Source organism: Symphalangus syndactylus, chromosome X, assembly GCF_028878055.3.
Source record: "Symphalangus syndactylus isolate Jambi chromosome X, NHGRI_mSymSyn1-v2.1_pri, whole genome shotgun sequence".
Lineage (NCBI taxonomy): Eukaryota > Metazoa > Chordata > Mammalia > Primates > Hylobatidae > Symphalangus > Symphalangus syndactylus.
Genome location: NC_072447.2, coordinates 38,332,897 through 38,357,356, shown reverse-complemented (window position 1 = coordinate 38,357,356; position 24,460 = coordinate 38,332,897). Strand labels below are relative to the sequence as shown.

The window sequence follows — 24,460 nt, the reverse complement described above, 5'->3', positions numbered from 1 at the left end:
TTTTTAATCCGTCTTTGAGAAGCAAATACTGAAATACTTATGAAAAAAATGTTATGTGGAATTTGCTTAAAATACAGGAGGGAGGAAAATGAATAGGAGATGAAATAAACTTGGTCAATATCTTCAAGTGAGCTTCCACAGAACTTCAGTTTATAACTCTTTTGTAGCATTCATCTCCCTCAAGCGTACCAAAAAAAAATTTTTTTTTTTTGAGACAGTCTCACTCTGTCACCAGCGTGCAGTGGCTAGAGTGCAGTGGCATGATCTCAGTTCACTGCAACCTCTGCCTCCCAGATTCGAGCGATTCTCCTGACTCAGCTGCCTGAGTAGCTGGGCTTACAGGTGCGCACCACCACGACCAGCTAATTTTTCTATTTTTAGTAGAGACAGGGTTTCACCATGTTGGTCAGGCTGGTCTCGAACTCCTGACCTCGTGATCCGCCTGCCTCAGCCTCCCAAAGTGCTGGGATTACAGGCGTGAGTCACCGCGCCTGGCCCCATTTTCTTAGTGCTTCTAAAGTACTTTGTATATCTATTTATATACCTTCCTACACTCAACTGTAATTGCCTGTTTCTGTTTCTCTTCCCTCCTAGACTGTGAACTTAAAAAGCCAGGGATTTTACTGTTTATCTCCAACCCCTAGTGAGGTTCGCAGCTCATTATGGCTGATCAATAAATGTTTTCTGAATGAATGAAGGCAAAAGAAAAATCAACACTGGCAAGAGTAAAAGTAATAGCTTATATATGATTCCTTTTTCTCATGTAAACACAAATTTGAAAAAAATTAATACTTTTCCAGTTAGAAAAACAACAGGATGGGGTTTGGAAGCTGTCTGGGCTTCTGCTAGAATGAATTAAATAAAAAAAATGCTTAACCCCTCCCAACAAATTATTTTTTAACATTGTTGAAATTTGGTATTCATTATTATTGTAAATTGTAGTTATCTTTGGAATTCTATTTGCCTCCCCCATCTACCAATAAGCACTATTTATCATGAACTCTACTGCTTTGTAGTATTAAATTATACACACATACATACAAACATACATACACAGAGAGAGAGACACAGAGAAAGGGGGGGCCAATAAGAGAATTAAGAGTGGACACTTTGGAATAAAACATAACTGGTTTCAAAGCCTCACCCTAATGCTGCTGGGTGTGACCCTGGAGAAGCTATTATTCGAGGCTGCAGTGCACTATGATCAGACCTGCAGATAGCCCCATCTACAGGCATGTAGGTATGTATGCCAGGCATGTATGTATGTCTGGGCAACACGGTGAGATCTCATCTCAAAAACTATTTTCAATTCTGGCACATAGATATCATTTACTGAAGATTTACTATTACCTATTTTTATCAAGAGACAATAGCTACTGGTAGGGAAGAAATGTATCGTTAATGCCTTGGATGAGGCATGATGTACACAGACTTTCAGCTATAACATTCATATATTCATTTATTCAACAAATATTTATTTCATACCTAATATACATATGGTGTGATGGGGAAGATACATAAGCAGCAAAGATGCAGTAAATAGTTCCTGTCCTCAAGAAACATATAATTAACTTCGAAGCCAATCATAAAATCTAGATTGCAAAGACTAAAGAAGTCAGTCATCCTGACCTCAAAGGTAGCTAAATACCGTGACAATGAACATGTGTGTCTATATACACAACCATGATATTATAAAGAATGAGGACTGCTTCATCATTTATTGTTGTTTTGTGTGGTTTTTTGGTTTTTGGTTTTTTTTTTAGAGATGGGGTCTCATTCTGTCATCCGAGCTGAAGTGCAATGGTATGATTACAGCTCACTGCAACCTCAAACTCTTGTGCTCAAGGGATCCTCCTGCCTCTGCCTCCTGAGCAGCTGGGACCACAGGCACACGCCTACACCAGCTAATCTTTTTTTGGGGGGTTGTGGGGAGTAGAGATGGGGTCTCGCCATGTTGCCCAGGCTGGTCTCGAACTCCTTACCCTCGAGATCCTCCCACCTCAGCCTCCCAAAATGCTGGGATTACAGGTGTGAGCCACCTTACCTGGCCCATCATCATTTTAAATGAGACCTGCAGAGGGAAGAAACCTGCCAAGATGGATACTAAAGACATTATAAAAGCTGTTTATTAGACACTCAGATCCAGTAACTTACTGAAACTTTTAAAGAAAAGAGAGTACTTGGACATCTGGCCACATTTCTGACCTAAAGACAATGTTTAATAAATATAAGAATTCAGAGATACTACCATCTCTCATCATAATATGAAAAGCATTAAAGTTGACTACCAATAATGGTATCTCCACATTCTCTATCATGGATCAAATCAGCCCATAGTTCCTCTATATACTTACGACAAAACCTTTGTTAATCCTTAACTTCTGAAATCAATATAGGTGTTTTAGGGGGGTTTTGGGAGGGTTTTTTTTTTTTTTTTTTAAGAAACAGGGTCTCATTCTGTCGCCCAGGCTGGAGTACAGTGGCGCAATCAAGGGTCACTGTAACCTCAGAACTCGTAGGCTCAAGAGACCCTCCCCCATCTCGGCTTCCCAAAGTGCTGCGATTACAGGCATAAGCCATTGTGCCCGACCTCAATATAGGTTTTAAGTCAAAATGCATCATTAAGGCCGGACACGGTGGCTCACGCCTGTAATCCTAGCACTTTGGGAGGCCGAGGTGAGCAGATCGCTTGAGGCCAGAGTTTGAGACCAGCCTGGCCAACATGACGAAACCCTGTCTCTACTAAAAATACAAAAATTAGTCAGGTGTGGTGGCACGTGCCTGTAGTCACAGCTACTCAAGAGGCTGAGGCAGGAGAATCACTTAAACCCAGGAGGTGGAGGCTGCAGTGAACCAAGATCATGCCACTGGACTCCAGCCTGGGCGACAGAGCAAGACTGTCTCAAAAATAAATTAATTAAAATAAAATGCATTATTAAGTATCTTTGCTGGGAGGCACAGCCAAGAGAAATGTTAGTTAATTCTGAAGTGTTCAACTGCTTTGATCCCAAAGCCAATAGTAAATTTTAAAATATAATCATTACTTTGAAGGGAAAGGGGATGATGAAGTAGAGGGAAATAAGAGTGCAAAAGTGGCTGTAGAGGCCGGGCAAGGTGGCTCACACCTGAATTGAAGAATTTGGGGAGGCTGAAGTGGGCGAATTGCTTGAGCCCAGGCTGGTTCAAGACCAGCCTGGGAAACATGGCAAAACCCCCTCTCTACAAAAAATATAAAAATTAGGCGGGTGTGGTGGCACATGCCTGTCATCCCAGCTACCCGAGAGGCTAAGGTGGAAAGATTGCTTGAGCGCAGGAGGCAGAGGTGGTAGTGAGCCGCGATGGCACCACTGCACTCCAGCATGGGTAAGGGAGAGAGACTTCATCTCAAAAAAAATAATAATAATAGAGAAGACAAAAGATACTACTAAAGGCCACCATCTCTAAACCCAATTTAAAAACAACCATTTCATTATAGTGAAATAGGGGAATAGCACATGTGTGCATGCAAATGCTCATGTGTGTATGTATTTGTTTAAATGTATCTCTGCATTGAGTTTGGATGTTTTATTTTAAAAGGAAAGAAATATTACCAAAATATATACACACACATAAAACATATATTAAAATATATAAAATACACTAATAGCCATTTATGTTAATCCATATTTACTTTTTCAGGAACATTAAAATCTATATAAATTAGAAGAAACCCAGGGTCTAAAGATGACTATAAATAAAATTTTTAATGAAAATTTTTTTACAAGTCTGTAAAATTTTACATGTCTTGTATTACAGATTCTGTAATACAAGAATCTGATATGCTGAGTCAATTGTTACTAAAGCAACTTCTGGGTTTTTTTCAATGACTTCCTTGGAGGGCTGAACTTCCTAAAAGAGGAGAAAGTAAAGGCAAGAGATAGTGTGCAGTTAAAGGGCAAACCAATACCATGCATTTTACTCCTTAACAAAAAAGCTGAGGAAGACAGAAAGGGCAAAAAGTGCAGAGAGAAGTCAAGGAGAAGCGAGAGTGCTTTCTCCTCTTCAGTATTTCACCAGGCCCTCTTCCCCTCACAAACTGGGATGAACTCAACTCTCTGCTTTCTCTAGCCTTGGTCCTGGGTTGCCCAGTCTTGTTAATAGAAAATCTGGCAGTCGTAAGGGTTGAGTAACCCTTATCCAAAATACTTGGACCAGAAGTGTTTCACACTTTCGTGGATTTTGCAATATTTGCATATATATAATGAGATATCTTAGGGATGGGACCCAAGTCTAAACATGAAATTTATCTGTGTTTCGGCCAGGCGCAGTGGCTCACGCCTGTAATCCCAGCACTTTGGGAGGCTGAGGCGGATGGATCACTTGAGGTCAGGAGTTCAATCGATATCAGCCTGGCCAACATGGCAAAACCCCGTCTCTACTAAAAATACAAAACAATTAGCTCGGCATGGTGGCACGTGCCTATAATCACAGCTACTCGGGAGGCTGAGGCAGGAGAATCACTTGAACCCAGCAGGTGGAGGTTGCAGTGAGCCGAGGTGGAGCCACTGCACTCCAGCCTGGGAGACAGAACAAGACTGTCTCAAATTAAAAAAAAAAAATTTATCTGTGTTTCATATACACCTTATACATATAGCCTGAAGGTGATTTTATACAATTTTTAACAATTTTGTGCCTGAAATAAAGTTTATATACATTGAACCCTCAGAAAGCAAGTGTCAGGTGTAGAATTTTCCACTTGTGGTGTCACGTCTGTACTTAGTTCTGGATTCTGGAGCATTTCAGACATTGGATTTTTGGATTAAGGATGCTCAACCTGCATTTTAAAATAGCATTTTCGGCCAGGCGTGGTAGCTCACGCCCGTAATCCCAGCACTTTGGGAGGCCAAGGCGGGCGGGATCACCTGAGGTCAGGAGTTCAAGACCAGCCTGGGCAACATGGTGAAACCCCGTCTCTACTAAACAATACAAAAATTAGCTGGGCATGGTGGCGAGTGCCTGTAATCCCAGCTACTCGGGAGGCCAAGGCATGAGAATCACTTGAACCCGGGAGGCGGAGGCTGCAGTAAGCCTAGATGGCGCCATTCCACTCCAGCCTGGGCAACAGAGTGAGACTCCATCTCAAAAATAAAATAAAATAAAATAGACTCCTAACCTCAGCTGGCCCCTCAATGTGGTTCAGCAATCTAACTCATAAATTCTTGGCTTCCTACACTGGCCCATCCCCAAAAGACTAAAGCTTTTCAACCCTTTGCCATTATCCTTCAGCTTTCCACCCAACCTCTGCAGTCCTTCCACATATGCAGATGAACCTGCTTCACAGACAAAATAGCTCCCAACATTCAAACACTCCTTTTACCTTCTGTCCCTGGAAAGGGGCCTCATCCTTAACTGCCTTCCTGTCTCAGAGAAGGGGACTCACTTTCCCTCTCCAGGACTTACCTAACAGCCATCTCCTGCAGCCCTGGACCCCAGTCCCTTCCCCTTCTCTGGAACCTGCTCCACTAGCCCTTCCTTTCTTTATCTTCAGGTTCTCTCTGTCCAGTGATTTTTTTTTCCCTTAAGTCTATAAACATGTTCAACTTACTTTCGCCATCCAGGCAACCATCAAAAGCTATACTCCCACCTCTTCAGTCCCTTTGCTGACCAAAATGGCAATTTATCCAAACCGCTTCACCTAACTCTACTTCCACTAACTTCTCAATGCATCACAGCTCATCTCTTCCATCTCCTCTCCACTAGCCCATGCCTCACTGAACCTACTCTAATTTAGATACCAATGACCTCCTAAATGCCAAACAAAAAAGCCTGTTTTCTCCTCAGTGGCTGATAACTTGTAGAAACTCTATCCTTAACAGTGTTGGAAACATTTTTTCTCCTCCTTCTCTTCCCAAAACCTCCTGATTTTTCAAGGACTCTTTTCTGCCTACTTCTTAAATACCTAAAGGAGCCATACTTGACACTCTTACTCGACAAGCATGCTCTGGGGACTACCATCCATTTCCATATACGATACTGCCTACATTCTGTTGTCCTAAATTTCTTCCTCTAGCAACAAACTCTCTCAAAAGCACCAAAGTCATATTTTCAACTGCCTAGAAAAAACATCCACCAGCAAGCAACTCAAACTGTAACAGATCCCAAATCTTCCCCCTTCCCCCACCTTCCCCCACCAAACCTACTCCTCCTTTCAGGTAATGGCATGACTAGGCATCCAATCTCCCAAGGTAGAACACTTAGCGTCATGCTTGAATTATCTTTCTTCCTCAAACCCCTAGCCTCTTTTATCTATCATCAAATCTCATCCATTTTTCTTCCTAATCTCTCTTGAATGCAGCTAACTCTATGTCCCCTTTACTATTAATTACTGTACTTCAGATCATCTTATATATGAACCATTTCAACAGTTCACTGCCACTAATCTCTCCCTCACTTAAGTCTTATTCCACATACAAGGATTATCATCCTAAAATAAATTCAAAATTGAAAGAGGATAACGTATTTTTCCCTATCAGACTGGCAAAAACTAAAAAGAAAAATAATACTCTGTGTTGGTTCCAGTGTAGGGAAATGAACATTCTCATAAACTTGAAGGGAATATTAAGGCAAAATACCAAGAGAATTTAACCAAACTTCAAGCATAACCAAACTTGTAAATGTGTACACCCTCTGATCTATCAATTCTATTTCTACAAATTTATTCTAAGGAATAAAACAGAACATACACAAAGATATAAAAGTGTATCCTAAAGTTCCCATCATTATCAGCAATATCAGCAAAGGCCAGAACTTTTTTTGTTTTGTAATATACTATACTATATGCCTGGAATGTCTTCCTGCCACCCGTGCCCTTCATCCTGTAAAACTACAATTCATCCTTGATTTCAAAGGTCAGCTACTCCATCCCATCTCCATGGCAGTTTAGTCACACCTCTGCATCACACTACAAACTTTCTCTCCCACAGCAGATCAAAAGCTCTCCAGGGATAATGGTCTTATGTATGTATTTACTTAGCACATATCTGTATCTACGCTACCTACAACGTCTCACACATTAAGGGTCCAATAAACCTGTTGAACGAAGGCATTTTCTTCCCTTTTCCACGTAATTCTTTGATTTTCAAAATCTCAAGAAGTTTTCAAAGGAGTTTCAAAATCTCAAAGAAGTTTCCTAAAATGCTGGTGGACTCCAATATATTAATGTTATATTAAATTCCTGTATTAAAACAGGTATTCGAACAAAGCAAATATTCTTGTAAATTTATAAATAGTCTGTGAATCCTTTATATTTTAAGTTTAGTTCCTTAAGGCATAAGAATTTCCATACTGGGTCAGAACCGTGGCCTAGCCAATCTAGAATTTTATCTCCGAAGTTGGTACCAAGAAGTATGTTGTAAGAAGATAACGGCTGTCTTTCCAGATGCTAAGATAAACATGTAAAGGTGTGTTTCAAAATACTTTACTTTTCTCCAATAACCTAATATGAATCCATCATACTTGATACCATGTTTTGGAATCATGTTTCATACTATACCAGAGCTCTTTTTCATGTTATGTAGTGTTTTACATATAAGTACGTAAGTATTACATAAACAGTACTGTGTATCCATACTCAAGAAAATAAGTAGCAGCGTGATACCTCACACCTGTAATCCTCCCACTTTGGAAGACCAAGGCAGGCGGATTGCCTGAGCTCAGGAGTTTGAGACCAGACTGGGCAACATAGCAAAACCCCCTCTCTACTAAAAAAAAAACAAAAAATTAGCCAAGCGTGGTGGTGTGCGCCTACAATCCCAGCTACTCAGGAGGCTGAGGCACGAGAATCACTTGAACTCGAGAGGCAGAGTTTACAGTGAGCTGAGATCGCGCCACTGCACTCCAGCCTGGGCGACAGAGCAAGACTCTCCCTCCAAAAAAAAAAAGAATATAAGTAGCTTGGTTAGACTTTTTTTTTCCAAGTTGAACTCCTTTTAGGTTTCAAGAGCATTCATAATTCTAATAAAGGCTGGTAACAGCCTAATCACATTCTTCATGATTCCAAAGTTCAGTTCTGTTCCTTTCAGTTTTTTTGTTGTTGTTTTTTTTTTGTTGTTGTTTTTTTTTTTTGAGAAGGAGTCTTGCTCTGTCACTCAGGCTGAAGTGCAGTGGCACAATCTTGGCTAACTGCAACCTCTGGCTCCTGCGTTCAAGCGATTCTCCTGCCTCAGCCTCCCGAGTAGCTGGGATTACAGGCGCCCACCACCACACCCGGTTGATTTTTGTATTTTTAGTAGAGACGGGGTTTCACCATGTTGGATGGCCAGGCTGGTCTCGAACTCCTGACCTCAGGTGATCCACCTGCCTCGGCCTCCCGAAGTGCTGGGATTACAGGCATGAGCCACCACACCCGGCCTCACTTTTCTTAATGTTCAGTTATCTTGTAGGCTGCAAATGGAAACAACAATGCAAGTAGATCTATGAGATTTACAGACATTTAAGTCAAGAAAATTTCACCCCTGATGTAAATTAGGAGAGGTAGCCTACAAAAACACCTTCGACAATCACTGTACCCCAAGACTTACAGGAAATCATAAGGTAGTCCTCACAGTTGCCTTTGTCATCATCCTGCTGGTCCACAGGGATCCCATTGGCATCTATGACTGCTTCAGAGGCACAGTCTGCTACCAATACTTCTTCTGAAACTACGTCGGTAGTCAGAGGATCAGTGACAATTTCTGCTTCCACTACACTATCATGAACCACATGTTCAACATGTCCAACATGTCCAACGTCAGACACATGTATAGAATCACCCGTCAAGACGTGTTCTGGCATAGACATTGAGGCTGAAGTAATGTCAGAAGCTAAAACATCATCTGGGACTGTGCAATGTGCTAAAGAAACTTCTTCAGTTACATCTGAGTCCAGCACTTGCTCAGGAATGATGACCGTTTCAGATACATCTGCTTCTTCCATGATATCTGGGCACTGAACATCTTCTATAACAACGTCCTCAATAACATCTTGGATTACAACCGAATCTGGGTCATCAGGAACAAAGTTATGCACAGTTATGTCTGAATCCACAACATCTGAAACAAAAACAGTTTCTTGTACTTCCACAACAATTTGATCACCATCCATGTGTGTACCATCAGCTCCTTAAAAAAAAAATTAAAATGACAAATTTCAGGTAAGTATGCATGACTACAATTAACGTAAATGTTACTTAATTTCTACTGAGAAAGCAGACTAGCTCCTCAGTTTTCTTAAACATTAAGATAGATTAAAGAAATAAAGAGGGAATCTATTTTTGAATCACGTTTTTAACCCAAGAACTTTTGCAAAAATCTCAATAGATTTTTAAAAATTAGGAGAACAAAGCAATTGAGGCAGTCACAGAAGAAGTATATACATGAAAGTAAAATTCTAGGCACACTAATAAAACCCATATATAGCCAGGTGCAATGGCTTCACACCTGTATTCCCACCACTTTGGGAAGCCAAGGTGGGGGGATCACTTCAAGCCAAGAGTTTGAGACCAGCGTGGGTAACACTGCGAAACCCTATCTCTACTAAAAACACAAAAATTAGCCAGGTGTAGTAGCACAAGCGTATAATCCCAACTTCCTCGGAGGCTGAAGCAGAACTGCTTGAACCGGGGAGGCGGACGATGCAGTGAGCCAAGGTGGCGCTGCTGCACTCCACCCTGGGTGACAAAGCAAGACTCTGTTTTAAAAAAAAAAAAAAAAAAAAAAAGGCCAGGTACGGTGGCTCAGGCCTGTAATCCCAGCACTTTGGGAGGCCGAGACGGGTGGATCACGAGGTCAGAAGCTCGAGACCATCCTGGGTAACATGGTGAAACCCCATCTCTACTAAAAATACAAAAAAATGAGCTGGGTGTGGTGGCAGGTGCCTGTAGTCCCAGTTACTTGGGAGGCTGAGGCAGGAGAATGGCGTGAACCCAGGAGGCGGAGCTTGCAGTGAGCTGAGATCGCGCCACTGCACTCCAGCCTGGGCGACAGAGCGAGACTCCATCTCAGAAAAAAAAAAAAAAGAAAAGAAAACCATACACATAGGTACTTAAGGGAAGATTACAAAAATTAATTAAGTAGGCCGGGCACGGTGGCTCACGCCTGTAATCCCAGCACTTTGGGAGGCCGAGGCAGGCGGATCACGAGCTCAGGAGATTGAGACCATTCTGGCTAACACAGTGAAACCCCCTCTCTCCTAAAAATACAAAAATTAGCTGGGTGTGGTGGCGGGCGCCTGTAGTCCCAGCTACTCGGGAGGCTGAGGCAGGAGAATGGCGTGAACCCGGGAGGCAGAGCTTGCAGTGAGCCGAGATCGCGCCACTGCACTCCAGCCTGGGTGACAGAGCAAGACTCTGTCTCTAAGTCTCTTAAAAAAAAAAAAAAAAAATTAAGTAATGCAACTTCAGGTGACAAACATACTATTTTCCTTCATTATATGTGTTTTACCTTTTTGCTCCACCTCCCTCTCCTCAACTCATATTTGTTCTTCTTTCCATCTCTCCCATGTGTTTCTTTTACTTCTATTTTTTTTTTCCTTTCTCCCTTCACACACTTCCCTTTTTGTTCTGGTGCAATATACCACCAATATGCTCCATCTATGGCTATAGAAATTTAGAAATCATCCTCTGAATCTAGGACATACGAGGATCAAAGGATAAATTAAAAGAGGGACAAAAGGCCACAGCTGAGGAGGAAAGACAACTGGGTTGAGAAGGCTCTGGAGACTGATAGGATAAATACAAGTGCAGCTGCGCTGGAGTGGTGGAGGTTGAGAGTAGTTGGAGCGGGAGCTGCCCCAACTTCACCAGGGTACGTTGCCTCCATCTAGCCTCCTCCCGTCCCCCTAGACCCCAACTCCCAAGGCAGTTCCTCGGAACATAGTCCCCCTACTCTAGTCCATTTTGCAGTTAAGGAATGAAGGTAAAGGACTGAATCAATTGACGCCCAGTGAGATTAAATGACTTAACCAAGATCACACAGTTTGCACAGTGTATGGTGCTCAGAAATATTATTCTAAATGAATGTCACAAATGGAAATAGAAATCAAATATCCTTATCAAAAATATAAAAGAAGGCTGGATGCAGTGGCTCACGCCTGTAATCCCAGCACTTTGGGAGGCCGAAGTGGGCGGATCCCGAGGTCAGGAGATCGAGACCATCCTGGCTAACACTGTGAAACCCCATCTCTATGAAAAATACAAAAAATTAGCTGGGTGTGGTGGCGGGCGCCTGTGGTCCCAGCTACTAGGGAGGCTGAGGCAGGAGAATTGCTTGAACCCAAGAGGCAGAGGTTGCAGTGAGCCGAGATTGCGCCACTGCACTCCAGGCTGGGCGACAGAGCAAGACTCCGTCTCAATAATTAATAAATAAAATATCTTGGCTTCTGTTCTAGAGAAAAGCAAAGAAAGTTTTATAAAAGTCTTACCTAAATAGCTACTCAGTAGATTAGTGCCTCTGGTTAACTCAGACCAGGCTGAGTCCAACCAGGTGCCTAACTCAATGACTGTGTGTCACTGGCCAGGCCCTCAGAGAAATACACAGCTTAATCAACAATCAAAAATGATCAGGCCTGGTGCGGTGGCTCACACCCTGTAATCCCAGCACTTAGGGAGGCCAAGGCGGGCATATTACCTGAGGTCAAGGGTTCGAGACCAGCCTGGCCAACATGGTGAAACCCCGTCTCTACTAAAAATATAAAAATTAACCAGGCGTGGTGGTGCATGCCTGTAATCCCAGCTACTCGGGAGGCTGAAGCAGGAGAATCGCTTGAACCCAGGAGGCGGAGGTTGCATTGCACCGAGATTGTACCACTGCACTCCAGCCTGGGCGACAGAGTAAGACTCTGTCTCAAAAAAAAAAAAAAAAAATCAAAGGCCAAAGAATACTAAAAATTATAGAAGTCAACTAATATCTATTTTAATTATATCTAGAAATAATAAAAAGAATATGCTCACTTTAGGCTGGGCATGGTGGCTCACACCTGTAATCCCAGCACTTTGGGAGGCCAAGGCAGGCGAATCACCTGAGGTCAGGAGTTCAAGACCAGCCTGACCAACATGGAGAAACCCCATCTCTACTAAAAATACAAAATTAGCCGGACATGGTGGTGCATGCCTGTAATCCCAGCTACTCGGGAGGCTGAGGCAGGAGAATCATTTGAACCCGGGAGGCGGAGGTTGTGGTGAGCAAAGATGGCACTATTGCACTCCAGCCTAGGCAACAAGAGCAAAACTCCATCTCAAAAAAAAAAAAAAAAAAAAGAGTATGTTCACTTTAATTTCTACAGAATTTCTACAAAATGCTTTATACTTGTTTTCAATATCCACAATATTATCATTAAGTAATAGATCACTAATCTCCATTTAGCATACATAAAGATGAAAGCATCTAGTGGCAAGAGCACTGGTTATAAAATGTAAATCAGCCGGGCGCGGTGGCTTACGCCTGTAATCCCAGCATTTTGGGAGGCCAAGGCAGGCGAATCACTTGAGGTCGGGACTTCGAGACCAGCCTGGTCAACATGGCAAAACCCCATCTCTACTAAAAATACAAAAATTAGCCAGGCGTGGTGGTCTGCACCAGTAATCTCAGCTACTCAGGAGGCTGAGACAGGAGAATCACCTGAACCAGGGAGGTGGAGGTTGCAGTGAGCAGAGATCATGGCCACTGTACTCTAGCCTGGGCAACAGAGTAATTCTCCATCTCAACAACAAAACAAAACCAAAAAAAAAAAAAATCTAAATCAGAGAGTACATCAGGGTAGGACACTTATTAGTTTTGTGACCTTGGGCAAGTCATTTAACCTCTGAGTTTCAGTTTCCTCATCAGTAAAATGAGGACAGTAGTATCTGCCATGCATACCTCACAGGACTGTGGTGATGATCAAATGGGAATGTATGGGAAGTGTTCTGAAAAACTGTAATGAGAGGTTTCATTATTATTATGACATATGAAAACGGAGGGCCTGGCAGATTAAGTGACTTGCTCAAAGATAAACAAATACCATTAAGTGTTATCAATCAAGACTAAAACGCAATAGCCCTTCAATCTACCACTTAGTCCATTACCTAGGTTTGCCTGTGGCAAGATTAAGTGAACAAACACTGCACATTTTTCTCCGAAGAGTTTAGTCTCTTTCAAGTATATTACTTACATTTCATGTTCCAAGGAAGAATTATTAACCTTACGTTTATCATTATCAAATTGAAATTACCAAACGAGTTAAAAGATTATCCCAAGTTGTTAAGAAACACACACACATCCCCACTCGATTTAGAGATAAAAGAAAATTTTAAAATTTGACCGAGCATAGTGGCTCACACCTGTAATCCCAGCACCATGAGAGGCCAAGGTGGGAGGATCACTTGTTCGAGACCAGCCTGGGCAACATAGCAAGACCCCTTCTCCACAAAAAATAAAATTAGCTGGGCTTGATGGCACACACCTGTAGTCCAAGCTACTCAGAAGGCTGATGTAGGAGGATCCCTTGAGCACAGGAGTCTGAAGTTACAATGAGCTATAATCATGCCACCGTACTCTAGCCCAGGCAACAGGGTGAGACCCTGTCTTTAAAAGAAAAATAAAATAATAATAAAAAGAAAATTTTACAGCCAGGTGCGGTGGCTCACCCCTGTAATCCCAGCACTTTGGGAGGCCAAGGCGGGCGGATCACAAGGTCAAGAGATCGAGACTATCCTAGCCAACATGGTGAAACCCCGTTCTACTAAAAATACAAAAAAATTAGCTGGGTGTGGTGGTGCACACCTGTAGTCCCAGCTACTCAGGAGGCTGAGGCAAGAGAATCACTTGAACTCGGGAGACAGAGGTTGCAGTGAGCCGAGATCGTGCCACTGCACTCCAGCCTGGCGACAGAGTAAGACTCCGTCTCATAAAAAAAAAAAAAATTTAAATTTAAAATCACTGACATTTAATTTCCTGATAAAGTTCATTGCTATTTCTTTAATGTACTACAATCTGATAATTTACAGTCCAATGGAAAACTTATTAGCATTTATAATAAGGGTAGCTACCTGGTGTGATATAAAACCCTTCTATTTTTATTTTTTTTTTCTCTTTTGAGACCGAGTCTCATGCTATCACCCAGACTGGAGTGCAGTGGTGCGATCTCAGCTCACTGCAACCTCCGCCTCCCAGATTCAACCAATTCTCGTGCCTCAGCCTCCCGAGTAGCTGGGATTACAGGCGTGCACCACCACACCCAGATAATTTTTTTGTATTTTTAGTAGAGACGGGGTTTCACCATGTTGGCCAGGTTGGTCTGGAACTCCTGGCCTCAAGTGATCCACCCATCTCAGCCTCCCAAAGTGCTGGGATTATATGTGCGAGCCACCGTGTCTGGCCTCAAATCCCTTTTATGTTATAAAACCAAGTATAGGCCAGGCGCGGTGGCTCATGCCTGTAATCCCAATACTTATAGGAGGCCGAGGCAGGCAGATCGCATGAGCCCACGGGTTCAAGACCAGCCTGGGCAACATGGCAAAACCCCGTCTCTACCCCAAAAAAAAAATACAAAAATTAGCCAGGCATTGTGACACACACCTGTAGCCCCAGTTACTTGGGAAGCTGAGCAGATCACTTGAGCCTGGGAGGCGGAGGTTGCAGTGGACCCAGATGGCGTCACTGTGCTCCAGCCTGGGTGACAGAACGAGACCCTGTCTGAAAACAAAAAAACCCAAAACACAAGTATAACCACTTTACAACGTTACATAATTATAACCATGGGTAATCTGAAATACATGTTTTCTAATACTGTTTTTTTCCTATTTTTAGAACTTCCTGAGTATAATTTTTCCTTGTACACTATGGGGAGTGAAGACTCCATTTTCCTGAAGCAGAAGTCTCTTTTTGGGAACTTGTGAGAGAGAGAGTTATAAAAATAGGACAGGGTCAATGTGGGAGACCTTCTTTATCTGCTGGGTATTGGAGAACAGAGAAATGACAGGATCCACATGTTATTTTACAGTGAGTACTCTGATCAGCAGGCTAGATAAGAGAGACTAAAGACTAAGGGTAAGGAAAATAATGCAAAAGTTATTTCCAGACTAAGAATGAGACACAGAGCCTATGTGGTAGGCACTAGGATGAAGAAGAGCAGATGTAAACAAAGAATATTTTTTCTTTTTCTTTTTTTAAACAAAGGTCCAAACAAAGCTAACAAGGAATATTTTCAAAGGGAAAAACAACAGGAATTAGGGACATAACTCGGCAAGATATTATCTTCATAACTGAAGATAAAACAAAGGTTTGATATGGCTGCTGTTACTGACAAGAAATGAGAGTTGGTTGTGAGGGAGCCACATCTTTGAGGAGGGTAATAATAATGTGCTCACCGTAACATCTGTGAATTTTGACAGGATAACAAGATAACCTGTGAATGATCAATGTGAGAGTTCTAGCAATACATTGATGACAACCAACTCCAAATCTGGTAGATGGGAAGTGGAACAATTCAAGTAGTTATACCTGTTGCATCAAAAAATGAGTTTGGCTCTTGTTGTAATTCAAGCCCATCTTCATCCATGGCCTTTAATTCTCATCAGTCACAGCTCCTAAATCAGGGAGAAAAAAAAACCAAAGCCATTAGTTTTTTCATATCAGGTATTAAATGTCATCATGATAGTTTCATTTCTGAGACGCTCAAATTATGTGAAAGATAAATGTGTATCAAAAACTAACCTATCTAAAGTAAAATAGAACTTACTTGATTTACAATGATAAATGGGCATCTATATGGCAAAGCAGGGCAGATAAACTAGTCAACTTTGCCTGGACTTCTTTTTAAGTTGAAGCAGTAAATGTATTGCTTAGGTCCATCAAGTGCACACATCTTGATGAATTCTGATACATACATAAACCTTTGTAATGACTACCCTGATCAAAATACAGAACTTTTTAAGACCCCAGCACTCTTGTGTCCTCAGTCTGTAACACCCCATGTTCCCACAAGGGTAACCAGTTTTGCTAAGATTCAACTTAAAATACATTCTGTAGCTTATTGGGGGAAATTTTTGCACAATTTTCATATTCTCTATATTTAATTAGTCTACTAACTTCCAACCAGTAGATTACACAACGATAAAAATTCAAAATGCATAACTGTAGTAAACCACCTTTGGGATTCTGCCTAACCTCTCTTAACTAACCCTCTCATCTAGGGAAGTAAATTCCCATAGTGTATTTATATTCTCCGGGCCACAGTTGATTGGCACTAGCTATAAAGCAGTAAACAATAAGTTCATCTTTAAGCACAAAAAAATCAAAGTCCTATCCCTGAGAATCCAAGACCATGAGCAAGAATCAGTGTCTGTCTGTCTCTGTCTGTCTCTCTCTCTCTCTCTTTCTCTCTCTCTCTCTGTCCTGGTGGCTGGAACATAAGAGCTGAGGAAAGTCATTTTGCAACTCTGGCTTAGACTAGTGAATAAAAAATAAAAAGAATCCTGTGAGTGCCTTGAGTAATAGAATAGAGTAAGCAGGGAGAGGACACAGCTCTTTAGCTCCTGGTTCTAGACCTATCTGAGGTCCAGCTATATTCCTGCCTTGAATTCTTATAAGACATTCCAATGGCCTTAATTCTCCCTTTTCTACTTAAGCCAAAAACTTCTGACAAAAAGAACTCTAACCAGTAATTTTCACCTTTACCACTTTTTTTGCTGATTTTGTAAGTACTACATGCTTATTAAAATTTCAAATAACAGAAACACAAGTCATTTTTCTAAAGCTAGGTGACATCATTCCTCTGTTCAAAAATGTTTAATGGCTTCTTGCTCCCTCTAAATAAAGTTCAAACACCTGTCATCTTCTAAGTTCTGGCCCCAAACTACCTTCCCATCATCATCTCCCCAACTTTCCTTCAAGCACTTCCCTCTACCACTGTCAGCATGTACACAAACACACGGCCCCCACCCACACAAAGTTCAGCCAAACAAAAATGCTCAACATCCCCATAAAACCCCAACTTCATATTTGATTCATGGTTCCTTCTACCTGGAACACCTTTCCCCCATTATCTCTGCTTTGATCTTTCCCCCTAAATCTCCTTCCCCACAAAAAAAAGAGAAAGCTGGAAATAATTTTTCCCTCTGAAATTTCCACAGCACTCTATTCTTCTCTTATTGTACTGGTTTGTCATATTATGATTATTTATATATGTCTTATTTACAGATACTAAATTACATATATAGTCCTTAAAAAAATCCATTAACATGGAACAGTAATGGAAATATCCATTAAATGTTAATTGAGAAAATTAACATTCATAAAAGGAATTCTCAACATATCAACTCTGAGATATATTCTACTCATTTTTAAGAAATAGCATGTTTCATGTTATTTATTCAAACTGTTTCAAATAAAAGTAAATGGGCTGGGCATGGTGGCTAACGCCTGTAATGCCAGCACCGTGGGAGGCCAAGGTGGGTAGATCACCTGAGGTCAGGCATTCGAGACCAGCCTGGCCAACATGGCGAAAACCCTCCTGTACTAAAATACAAAAAAATTAGTGGGGTATGGTGGCGCATGCCTGTAATCCCAGCTACTCAGGAGACTGAGGCAGGAGAATTGCTTGAACCCGGTAGGCGGAGGTTGCAATGAGCCGAGATCATGCCATTGCACTCTAGCCTGGGCAATAGAGCAAGACTCTGTCTCAAAAAAAAAAAAAAAATTAAAGAAAATTAAAGCAAATGAAAAACAGAAAGTGTACATGCTCTGAAAAAGTTACTACTGCCCTACTCCCGCAAAACCACCTCTGGCTATAGAATACCTTTTCCCCCTTTTAAAAATGATAAACATAAATTAATCTTCTAAGCATTGGCCGGACGTGGTGGCTCACACCTGTAATCCCAGCACTTTGGGAGGCCGAGATGGGTGGATCACCTGAGGTCAGGAGTTCGAGACCAGCTGGCCAACATGGCGCAACCCCATTGCTACTAAAAATACAAAAATTAGCCGGGTGTGGTGGCGGGTGCCTGTAATCCCAGCTACTCAGGAGGTTGAGGCAGGGAGAACTACTTGAATCCAGGAGGTGGAAGTTGCAGTGAGCCGAGATTGCGCCACTGCACTCCAGCCTGGGCGACAGAGCGAGACTCTGTCTCAAAAAAAAAAAAAAAAAAATTCTAAGCATTATGAAACACTATGACATTAAAGCAAGCCAATTAAGAAGGCAATAAAGGAGATACATTAAGGTATTTAAGCCCCTCACCACGCAAATTTCCCTACATAAACCCAATCCCATCAGCTCTACAAATTCTCAACCTGCAGAACAACTTTTCTTGGCATCATCCTCCTTGGCATTTCTATTAGAGTTTAACAATCAACTCCCTAATTTGTGAAGTGCTCTCCTTCCTCTGTTGCTTTAAGTGACTTCTAGTTCTCTTCCCCCTTCTTAACTGCTGGCTGCTCGGCCTCCCCTCACCCCTTACTGCGGCTCTGCCCAGGTGTGTGCTCAACCCTCTCCTCTTCTGCTGTTTATTCTCTTGGTTTCAACTACTATTTCCACAACAATGATTCCTACAATCATCCTAACATGTCCAACAGACTGTTGAATATTCTCATCCAGATAAAACCCAGCCTTCTCCTAATATGACCACTATGGCCTTTTTCTTCTTCCCTGCTCACAGTCAGATTGCCAGATCTTGTCGATTCTCCTCAACGTCTCAAGAATCCACCTTTTTTTTTTTTTTTTAAATTCCTAGTTACCATTCCCACTCAGCTTCATATTTCCTGATCCCTGGGGGATGAAAATAGCCTCTGGACTGGCCTTGCTCCTTTCTGCAACTCCCATAACAAATGACTAGAAACCCTAATATTACACGTAAGGGCTGGTGCCAAGTATTGAGGCATTTCTGCAATCTGTAGGCAGATTAACTCTCCTGAAGCACTGCTTTGATCATACCACTTCCCTCCTCTGAACACTTCAGCAGTTCCTCAATACTCAGAGGCTCTGCAGTATTAACCCAAGCTACCATTAACAGACTGATCTGCTTTCTTCCCATCCTTTTACATCATGTGAATTTCCTAATTCTGGCCTACATGGGGGTGCCCGCTCATCTCATCTTAAGTGAGCAGTAATTATTCAACAAACTATTGTTTTGCCTGGTCATTTTCCCTTCTGTTTTGTCATTACAAATATTCAAACATTCTAAACAGAGATGACTATACCTCAACTTTGTAACCCCTCTGGAGTTAGAATACTAATTCCCTTTGACAATCAGAATGAAACTGTGTTCTCAGAACAGAACCGACTCAGAGGAGTTCTCAGATGTGATAAAGGAAGGGTGAAAGAAGGTACGTTATAATGTAACTGGCAGTGTCCATGCCTCCGTAAGTATAAACCAAGCCCAGAGATCAGTTGAACCTAAAGACAAATAAGCAGGATGGTTCAGAGAACCAAGAATCTCAGAATTTGGGTGAACAAGTACTAACATTTAGTCTTACTATCAAATGCCCTCAAGGTATTTCTGGGACTCTACTAACACACCTCAAACTCAGTAAGATATTCCCTTCCCAGTTACGAGAATCATGATCCTGAAAATAATTCACAGTGGAAAAACATAGTTTTTGGGAACGGATTGCGAGGACAGAAAGTAAAAAAAGAAAAAAAAAAGAAAAGAAAAACACAGTTTTAAGGGAAATAATGGGCTGGGAGAACCTAGGAAATTCACAAAAATGTCCTTCCATTCTTTAAAATAAAGCAATATCATCCTAGAAGAAGGTAATTATAAATAAAATATATAATAAAGCAATAAAAGTTAACAGGTATAGCAATGGCATTTTATCTATCTTAAATTAGGGATCACAGATATAATTTGTTTTATATCCTTCAATGCTTAGATACTTCTGTGATCTCCCTCTTGGGCAAGTTAACAGGATTCTTATTTATTCACTTTGCTTTTTGCAGCTAATATGCATATAAAAATCACTTTTCTGCTTTTGGTCTCCCAAAACCTCAATGCCTGTTAATTCTATGACGCAACTCTAATTCTTCTCACTAAGTCACACTCAGAGAACCAAATTTTATTATACATGGTAGAAGGAATGCTTAAGCTGCAGGAAAGGCAAACAAAGGCAAATGTGTCTATAACAATTTGTCTTAGAAGGAAATCAGAACTGGTGAAAACTTGTATTTAAGGCCTAATTAATATCTTCTCTCTTAAGCTGCATTTCTTTCCTAATTTTTCCCCCATGTTGTTCAATGTTAGCCATCATTTCTCCAGATATCTCATTTTCAAATCTGGAGTCATATTTCACTTCTCTCTTATCAGCCCTTAAATTAAATTCATCTCAAAGCCAGTAATTCAATATTTATCACTTCCTCTTTATTCCTACTGCTACCACTCTAACAAGTTCTCTTCCCACATGCAGACCATGTAGGGCCTTTCAATCAAAAGACTTGAGCCCTTTTTGAACTTAGGAAAGTTTCTTGTTGTTTCTATACTTTCCTCCATTTTCTCTGTTCATTCTTACTAGCATTTATTACAGGACGTAAAAAGGCTACTAAATCTAGCTTCTATATTGCTTTAACTTTTCTCTCCTATTTTCTATCTTTGTCTTTCTACTACACTCTCAGAGAATCCCTGAATTCTTTCTTCTAAGTTAGCTAATTTGATCTCCACCCCATCTACTTAATTTTTCTTTAAAAGATCATATTTTAATTCCAATAGTTTCTTTTCCATAGCAATCTTTTCTTTTTTGGGTGGACACAATATCTTCCCAAATCTCTCTGTGGATTTAAAGTTCATTCTGTACCCTATATAAACTGTCTCCTCTGGTGTTTCATTATTCAGTTAGTTGAATTTGGTGCCTCTCTTTTAAACTGCTGGTTTTCCTGAAAAGCATGGTTCTTCCTGGTTGTCTATTCCTATTTGTAGATAAAGGTCCAGACTAGAGTTATATTCTGACTGCTAGGGTGAACTTCTTCAGCCCAAGCAGTAATTCCTGTTTGCCTAACAATAAACTTGAATTCAGATCACAGGAGTCCTATCTAGAATGAGTCCACAGGCGAGAAAGAAACCACGTAACCAGCCAGGTTCTCCTTTAATGGTGGAAGAGTATGCCATCTTCCAGGTGCTAGAGGTTCAATATCCTTCAGGATAGCCACAAGCTACCTAAACTACTGCCTCATCTTTCTTGCTATACAGCACTCGCTTTGGAATTTCCTATGAACAAACAAGCAATTCAGATAGCTGAATTTTGGGCATTATCCCAGCAGGAAAACCATTACGGGCACCTATACTAATAGGTAAATGGCTTAGCTTTCCATGGCTTTAATTATCTGGCTGTACTCATGGCTTGTTCTATCTCCAAGTGCCTCCCTGCTTTTGATGTTGGTGGTACTGCAGGATGCCAATTCTTAGCTGGTCCTTTCTACTTTCTGAATAAGGTCACACGTTCACTAAGCTCTCTTGGGTTTTGCCATTAATTGATTTCCAATTGCTTTATTCAACCAAAAATTCATCATATTCTGATTCATACCACTGAGGTTTTCATGTTTCTCTGGATTTGTTTTTATATTCGTTATGTGATTTTAGAAGGAAGAAAAAATAAGTGTGTGTGTTCTTTAGTCTATGTTGAATTTGAAGTCATTATGCATTTTTATGTGCCAAATAAAACAGCATGGAAATATGTAAATATAAAAAAAGCAAAAGAACCTATGAGACAGTAATAAAAAAATCAATAGTAGCGGAAGGTTGCAACAATTCTATCAACACTTAACAGATCAACTAGTCTAAAAGGAAAGAGAAAATGTATATAATCAATATTAATCTAATAACGGTAATTAAAATTCCATTCTCTTTTTTTTTTTTTTTGAGACGGAGTCTTGCTGTGTCACCCAGGCTGGAGTGCAGTGGCGCGATCTCGGCTCACTGCAAGCTCCGCCTCCCGGGTTCAGGCCATTCTCCTGCCTCAGCCTCCCGAGGAGCTGGGACTACAGGCGCCCGCCAACACGCCCGGCTAATTTTTTGTATTTTTAGTAGAGACAGGGTTTCACCGTGTTAGCCAGGATGGTCTCGATCTCCTGACCTCGTGATCCGCCCGCCTCGGCCTCCCAAAGTGCTGGGATTACAGGCTTGAGCCACCGCGCCCGGCCTAAAATTCCATTCTCTAAGAAAAGAGTATTTTATTTTCAAACAGTCCTGCCTACTCCATGTCAAGAAGAGGAAAAGAAAATATCTGCTATTGTAAATAGAGCCCCATCCTTCCTTGCCCTGTCCCATTTGGAACTTTTGTAGGCTTTGCTCAACTATTCAAGGCCAAGTTTTTGTATTAGTTTTTCCATAAAACCACGCTGAGCCAATCAGTAATTTCAAGGTTTTGTTTGTTTAAAATCTAAGAGTCCAAACTTTCACAATCTATTAAAACTTGGCTGTAAAATGACAAATCTTCTTAAAGCCTATTTTCTCAAAGCTTCTATTCCCGCTCAGATTAAGAGTTGACACAATACTCTCTGAACTTACTTGTACCAATGAGCTACGAACACTAGTTTTAAATGCTTTTGTTTTTAAGGCTTAGCTTGATGTAAGGAAATGCACACATTCTAACTAGTTTTCAGATATTTAAAGCAGTACAGCCTCCTTAATAAAGTATTGCCATTTAATGCATTCAATAATATGGCAATATCCATGTTCATTACATAACATTCTACCATATATCATAATGGAATGAGTAAAACAGCTCAACTCTTTGGATCACTCTTTTATTTCATAGTGAAAAACTTTAAAATAGCTTATTAGTTGTTGCTGCAATTCTGAAAAGAAATTCTATTCACGTTTCCTCTACTGAAGTATTCTGCTGTTAGTTGCAGACTTAGTTCGAGCAGTGTGAGAAACACTTGATGTAATCAAAGGATGAAGACAATATTTTGACATAGTATCAAATGGAGATTTAGACTACATTATACATGGAATAAATGAAATAAAACCATCCTAGGTAAAATTTTTAAAAGGTTAATTTCTGTCAAATGCAGTACATGATGAAGAAAAGTTTAAGTATCAGAAACTGTTTTCTTACACATTTCCTTTTTCTTGCACCTGCTACCTTTCCCAAAATTGGGCATTTAATTTATCTCTGAACTAGTCATTAACATAGTTGTTAACTTAGTAAGTTCTTTTCTTATCAAACCCCTTCTCAATGAGCAATATGTCTCCTTGTATTTGAAAATCTTTCTGGCCAGGCATGGTGGCTCACGCCTATAATCCCAGCACTTTGGGAGGCCGAGGCAGGCGGATCACAAGGTCAGAAGATCGAGAACATCCTGGCCAAGATAGTGAAACCCTGTCTCTACTACAATACAAAAAATTAGCCAGGCGTGGTGGCACACGCCTGTAGTCCCAGCTACTCAGGAGGCTGAGGCAGGGGAATTGCTTGAACTCAGGAGGCGAAGGTTGCAGTGAGCCAAATTCGTGCCACTGCACTCCAGCCTGGCGGTAGAGCGAGACTCCGTCTCAAAAAAAAAAAAAAAACAAGAAAGAAAAGAAAATATTTTTCTGATACTGTATTAGGATTTGGGGTTTTTTTAATTAGCGCAGTCTCGCTTTCATGTTACTTTATTCAAGCTAATTAAGTGCTTTCCTTCCTTTTCTGGTAACTAGTTGTAAAAATCATGCCTTGCAGGTTTACAGTTTTTAAAACATTCTAAATTTTTTTTTTTTTTTTTTGAGACGGAGTTTCACTCTTGTTGCCCAGGCTGGAGTGTAATAGCGTGATCTCAGCTCACAGCAATCTCCGCCTCCCAGGTTCAAGCAATTCTCCTACCTCAGCCTCCCAAAAGTAGCTGGGATTTACAGGCATGCACCACCACACCTGGCTGATTTTTTGTAATTTTTACTAGTAGAGACAGGGTTTCACCACATTGGCCAGGCTGGTTTTGAACTCCTGACCTCAGGTGATCCACCCGCCTCAGCCTCCCAAAGTGCTGGGATTACAGGTGTGAGCCACCATGCCCAGCCCTAAATATTCTTAAACTATGACCTTTCTTAACATAATTGTCTTGCCAACTCCCTTGTCACTGATCACCAACACTGTAATTTGACTCATACTGACCATACTATATCTCACCTACATGAATGCATACTTACTACTATTGCTTTTCCTAAATACATTACTTTCAGCCTATGAGGTTCTGTAAACTCAGTGTTAACACTTACAGTATTCTCTGTATACCTGAAGCACTGGCAAGAATATAACACTGGGCCTTTCAACAACTAGAACAAATATTTTAAATGGACAGTTCCAGAATTGTGGGGTATTTTTACCCTGATCTTTTGCTAATGCAATCAGCAATGTGTTCTGCACATGGAATTTAATAAATCCTTTAATCATTAAAAAAATAATAAAAGAAAAGAACAAGCTGGGCAATGCAGGGGCAGGTTTGAAATACGCCTGCTTCTCACAAGACCAACAATAAGCATGCTCCAGGTTGAGTATCAGCAATC

General features: G+C 41.0%; 1 protein-coding gene across 16 annotated transcripts in view; it reads right to left on the bottom strand.

Annotated features, from left to right (window-relative positions):
* Positions 1 to 24,460, bottom strand: part of ZFX (zinc finger protein X-linked) — a 68,173-nt gene that overhangs the window by 27,157 nt on the left and 16,556 nt on the right. For 7 of the 16 annotated variants that reach the window (XM_063634755.1, XM_063634757.1, XM_063634754.1 and 4 more), the window contains 2 exons: positions 15,495 to 15,580; positions 8,559 to 9,137 (listed from right to left, as the gene is read on the bottom strand). In XM_063634755.1, coding sequence (XP_063490825.1) covers positions 8,559 to 9,137; positions 15,495 to 15,552 — 637 coding nt within the window. In that variant the 5' untranslated portion in view covers positions 15,553 to 15,580. Of the gene's footprint in view, positions 1 to 8,558; positions 9,138 to 12,872; positions 12,928 to 13,455; positions 13,477 to 14,570; positions 14,688 to 15,494; positions 15,583 to 24,460 lie in introns of those variants that run through there. The other 9 variants (XM_063634756.1, XM_063634749.1, XM_055269031.2 and 6 more) reach the window with 4 other exon arrangements.